General features: G+C 46.2%; 1 protein-coding gene across 1 annotated transcript in view; it reads right to left on the bottom strand.

Moving 5' to 3' along the window:
- Positions 1-2,549: 2,549 nt before the first annotated feature.
- The window catches only part of Casp7 (caspase 7), a 34,729-nt gene continuing 31,575 nt past the window's right edge, over positions 2,550-5,703 (bottom strand). The window contains exon 7 of the mRNA XM_026781082.1: positions 2,550-4,035. Coding sequence (XP_026636883.1) covers positions 3,785-4,035 — 251 coding nt within the window. The 3' untranslated portion in view covers positions 2,550-3,784. The remainder of the gene's footprint in view (positions 4,036-5,703) is intronic.

Here is a 5,703-nt window from a genome sequence, read left to right as displayed (position 1 = left end):
TGCCCGCCTAGCACAGCTGCCCGCCTAGCACAGCTGCCTGCCTAGCACAGCTGCTCGCCTAGCACAGCTGCCCGCCTAGCACAGCTGCCCGCCTACCACAGCTGCTCGCCTACCACAGCTGCTCGCCTACCACAGCTGCTCACCTACCACAGCTGCTCGCCTACCACAGCTGCTCACCTAGCCCACTGCATTTTGGGAAAGGTCCCAAAGAGGAAGAATAGGAGGGAGGGGTGTGCACCCAGGATACAAGCAGGCAATGCTTGGTCATGGGCAAGCCTGCCGATGAAATACGGCAGGCGATGAGCTGCAAGAGACTGAAGGTCAGTCAGAGCCTGTGACCTTCCAGGAGATGCCACAGGCTTTCTCACAGAGAGGAGTTCATCTGCCTAAGGTTTTAAATGGCACATGCACAAATCCCACTACTTTATCTTGAAATCTGTTTTAAGCAATTCATAAACATAACGGGCTTATAATGGTTTACAGAAATGTGCTCAGGAATAGAGCTGAGGACAATCTGTGAATGTATAAATAGCCAACTGCTTAAATAGGCTGATGGCACCCTGAGGAAGAACAGGCAGAAATCCAGTTCTGCGTGCATGGTGCCCACTCAGAACACCGCCTCCCTCCTAACACCGCACACGGCAAACTCAAGTGATGAAGACACAGGGCTCTCCTGCAAGGAAAGCCTGGGTTCTCCAGACCAATGAGAACTGGGAAGGACTGCTCCCAGCAGGTAAAGATGCTTGCTGGAAAAGCCTGGTATCTGGAGTTTGATCCTTGGAACCCAGATAAAGGTGAAAGGAGAGAACGGATCCCACAGAGCAATCCTCTGGCTGCCACGTGCACACCATGGCATGTGCACAACTCCCACACTAACAAAAAAAAAAAGTGTAGCCATAGAGTTATGAATGAACCCGGGCCCACGTGGGAGAGGATATCTCATCTTGATAAGCAAACTGTCTCTATGAGCACCCAAGAATGAGGATGCTTTCTTAACAGGGTTTAAGGAGTTGAAAGTACAGGTTGTAGATCCCTGAGCTAAAGCTGAATGCCTGGAATTGGACGTGTTTCAGATTTTAGAATTTTAGGTTTGGGATTATTTGGATAGATTTTATTAGCTAGGGATCCTTAATCCCAGTGATCTCAAATCCCAGATTTTTTGAGTACATGAAACCATTTTGCAATATCTTAGATACTACACACTCAACCTGCAGTACCCACTGTTTGTAACCTACATAAGCAGGGGTCACTCTTCTCTTGCTGTGATAAAAAAATACCGAGACCAAAAGCAACTCAAGAAGGAAGGGTTCATTTTACCTTCTGGTTTGTGTGGGGCAGTGTTATAAACCCCCAAAGCTGGCTCCCTGCGGCATACTTCTTTTAGAAAGGCTCTGTCTGCTAAAGGTTCCCCGCCCTCCCCTACTGGCACCACCGGCTGGGCACCAGGTGTTGAAAACTACACGAATCTCTGGAATCCTCTTTCTTCCAAACCACAGCACTTGGAAAGACAAACTATCTCCAGCTGCCTCTGAGAACCAAGAGATGCTTCTGCAATGAAAAGGAGAAAGTCCACACTAGCAGTGGACAAGGATGGACACTGAAGCCCAAAGTGGTAACGGATTAAACATCACTTATGTGCCTGTGGAGAATGAACTAGAGATCCAATCAGATGCAGAGAATCTAGATACTGAATAATGTGCAAGAGAAGTGAGCTTGGTGGTTGTGGTGCCTAATGAAACACGGGGATCCGCGAGTGTCTCCACTTGAGAGAGCACTGGCCCCATTTCTCACCATTTGATTTAGCTCACTCATGAGCACAACTAGAGATGTATAATTTCATTTTAGAAATGAACCTGGTTGTCAATAATTTGCAAAAAGAAGGCTTTACTTCATCAAAATCAATAAATAATCAAAGCTTAGCCCTTGGGATCATTTCTTCCCCTTTGGCAGAACTTATAAATGGTTAGGCCGATATGAACAGTCCATACACTTGGATGCCTTTATTTCTACACTAGCCCACTTTGCTTACAACAACCTGTGGACTCTGGCAGCTGGAGGGTCATAGTCTCTACTTCAACTGTGACCATCTGGTGTAGTTTTGATGGCAGGGACCAAGGACAAGTTCTACAAGTTGGTCTTAAACAATTGGCTTTGTGGTAAGACTACTTTTACAACACTGATTCCTCCCAACCCCAAATTAATAGGAGGTAGTCCATCCCAAATGCTTTTACAGGTTAATTATCCCTTTTTTGAAATGATTTGACTTCTAGGCGATTGCACACTTTTTGTGCTCTAGCTTCAGAATAAATGTTTGTATTTTGTATGGAGACCAAGTCAGCAGGGTCATCTTCTCCATTTCCTAACTACAACTACTACTACGTCGTCTTCTTCCTCTTCTTCCAACTCCTCCTCTCCCTCCTCCTCTTCTTCTTTTTTAATTTTCCCTAATTTCTCTGCCCGAAATAATTTCAAGAAGAAAGCAGTCAGGACCAGTTAGGAGTTACTAAACCACATTTTAATTAATAAATAGGAACATTTGTTAACACTTATTAGATGGAAAAAACAGAAATGTATAACGAACAAATTCTTAAGAAAACGGTGCCTTGAAAAGAAAGCGCCAAGACCTTTGCCCTAAGCTTCATTCGTAGAATCAGAGGCAACAAAAAATTATTCTAAAAAAAAAAAAAACAAAACACCTTGGACTATTTGAAAGAATCCCAGATGCATCTGAAATACGAAAACATTATTTTCATATGCAGTAGAAACAGATTGTTCTTCAGCACCTGTGTGGATGGTCTGGCGAGCGAGGAACAGATAAACTGCTCTGCATACAGGGGGACTGATTAGCTAAGCTCACATGTGGGCCACGGTCACACCCACTCCCCGGCTCAATAGCCCTTGCCCTGCTCTGCATCTCAGGGACCTTGGTCCCTGGGGGCCTCACTAGCTGCTTGCAGATTCCTTGGAATGGTGAGGCACTGGTGAGGACAGGAGGGCAAGCCTGGGGAGGCCTGGGGATGTCTCAGCGTCGGACTCAGCTCTGGCTCGGTTTCTATCTCAGACAGTGGCTTTGTCCTTGGCAGGGCTCCATGTACCACAACCCTCCGCGGCCCTGGCTCTTAGGAGGCAGTGCTAACCCAGTTCTTAGTGATGACCAGGGAAGCAGCCTCCTCTTGGGGCCTCAGGCACACACGAGGCAGATTGCTACTGCTTGGCTCTTTTTCTTAATCACCCTCTTAAGTGAAGTCCCCATTGAAGCACCTAGAATGGCTGGTTTTCTAGACTGAGTCCTGCATCCTAGAATATGAACTGTTTTTTCACTTCCCTGGGAAGGTCTGCATAAGAATCTGTCCTAGCCAACTCTACACAACAGCCATGATTTCCAGGAGAGGTCGATGAATATCGTAGCTGTATTTGTTTGTCAAGAACTGGAATTCTCTTGGCCAAGTTTGACTAAGACGTTGGCTTTCCATTAATGCCACCACCAACGAGTTTTCTCTAGAGGTCATTTTCATAGCATTTCATCACTCAATGTGATGACCAGGTAAAAGAAATATGAACAAGAAATTAAACTTAAAAGGAAAGTACAAAACTATCCAATGAACAAAATTATTAAACAAAAAACGTCTAGAAACCTAGAATATCAGACATTACCAGAAAATTTCCTCCCTGCTAAATCAACATACTCTCCTGAAATTAAATCTCTTTAACATTTCTGAACATTTGAGAGCATCAAAATGATTAGAAAATCGCACTGGACTCATCAGTGAGTGGCGGCTGGTCCTCAGCTAGAAGGGATGCTCAACGGCCGGCTGAAGAAGAGTTCTTTGGTGAGCATGGAGACCATACAGGGGATCTGCTTCTTCTCGTTGAAGCGGGGATCATCACACTGGGACTCGAAGTGCCTGGCCACCATGTCATTCACCCTGGTCAGTATCTGCATGATCTCCAGCTTTTTGCCATGCTCGTTCAGCATGGAGCAGAGGGCCTGCACAAACCAGGAGCCTTTTCCTGGGTTCCTCCATGAGTAATAGCCTTCAGCCAGAGAGGGAGAGGAAAAGAGAGAGAGGGAGAGAGAGAGAGAGGATCCATTAGTCAACCCTGCTAGCTGTGCCACCTACTGGGAAGAATGGACTCTCAGCCCAATGGGACCTAGGTGTTTGGAGACCATCTCCCTCCCTCCTGCAGCAAAGTCACCAATGCACAGGCTGTGTGGAGAGCAAAAATCTTGGGTGTGAAGTACAGACGCCATCTTGGGACTTTTTCCTCGTATTTCTTTATCAGGGCAGAGTTCAGGCTGCTTGGCTGCACACACAGCCCACAGTAGGCTCCTCTGTGTACTTTCCATGTTCTGACGCATGCTGAGCTATAAACCGAACTGTGCACTGTGAACATGTAAACTTTGTTTACATGCAGAGGTCCCAGCCTCCAGCGTGATAGCCTTCATGGAATTGAGTTAACAAGGTCAGGAGGGTAGGCCCCTGGCCCAGTAAGGTTAGAGTCTTTATGAGAAGATATGACGGAGCGCTTCCTCTTGCGTTTTCTCTGCCATATGAGGAAGAAGGAAGGCCATTTACAAAGGAGGAAGAGTCCTCCTCTGAGACCGGTTGGTAGTGAAATAGGTGTCTGCTGACACATCTATGACCCGTTCGGTCTCGTGTCTGGCAAGTACACTGGGCATTTGACCTAGAACAGAACGGTGACTGAACTCAGGAGTCAGTGATGGCAGTACCATGGAGGAAAGCCTTCCTTGTTGGCCCTGGAGGAGTCTGCCCTCTTCCTCCAGTCCTTCAAGACTTGCTCTAAGCCTCTCCAACTCCACATTGGGTTTGTTCACAATGACGCCTACCAATCCTCGCACTGCCAACCTCCCAAGAGAAGGAGGACCAACGTACTTTCTCTTACAGTGTTTAAAAGTGTGATGTCACCATCTTCACAGAAGCCACCCGTAGAGCCTGCCAGATACACCGACTTATTTATTGTAACTAACACCATGCCTTTGCAAATTCCTACACAGCCTGGGAATTCGCACTCAGCGAGGGTCTGTGCCCAACCAAAAAAAGGTTTGTACCGAACAGACGTGGGAAAACATAGGGCTTGGTAAATAACAAGAAGCCACACTCATTCAGGGCATTGTGGGGTACCTGCCCTGACCACAGCATAAATGATCCTGGTCTGAGACATGAAACAGAGCATCTGGGTACTGAAATTTGACCCTGGACACATTTTTGAGGCTCACCCAAGTTCAATTAATTTTTCAACTGCTAAAGCAACAATGACTTTCTCCATTACCTACACAATTATTATAAGGATGACAGGGGAGACGCTTTATAATTATTCAAAATGACATAATTTTTATCATAACGTAGTTACTTATATGTACTTATTGCTTGTTGTGAAAGTCTTGCTATTATTATTAATCCTAGTAAGTAACACAAAGGGACAGAAATCCACTTTCCTGGGGAGAGGAAGGAATTCTCTGGTAGGCAGAAGAATGGTCCTCAGAGATGGACACACGTAACTCTGGAACCCGTGACTAGGTTTCCCTACATGATTAAAAGGGCTTTTCAGATGTCATTAAAACAATAGACTCGAAATGGAAAAACAGTCCTGGGTTGCCCAGGCAGACCCAGTCGCAGACAGAGGAGGAAGGCTGAGGGGAAAGAGTGTGTTCGTGGGGTTGGTAGAGAAGACGGGGGTGGG

This window comes from Microtus ochrogaster, chromosome 8 (genome assembly GCF_000317375.1).
Source record: "Microtus ochrogaster isolate Prairie Vole_2 chromosome 8, MicOch1.0, whole genome shotgun sequence".
Lineage (NCBI taxonomy): Eukaryota > Metazoa > Chordata > Mammalia > Rodentia > Cricetidae > Microtus > Microtus ochrogaster.
The sequence above is the reverse complement of the archived record's forward strand: the minus strand, read 5'-3'. Positions and strand labels throughout refer to the sequence as shown.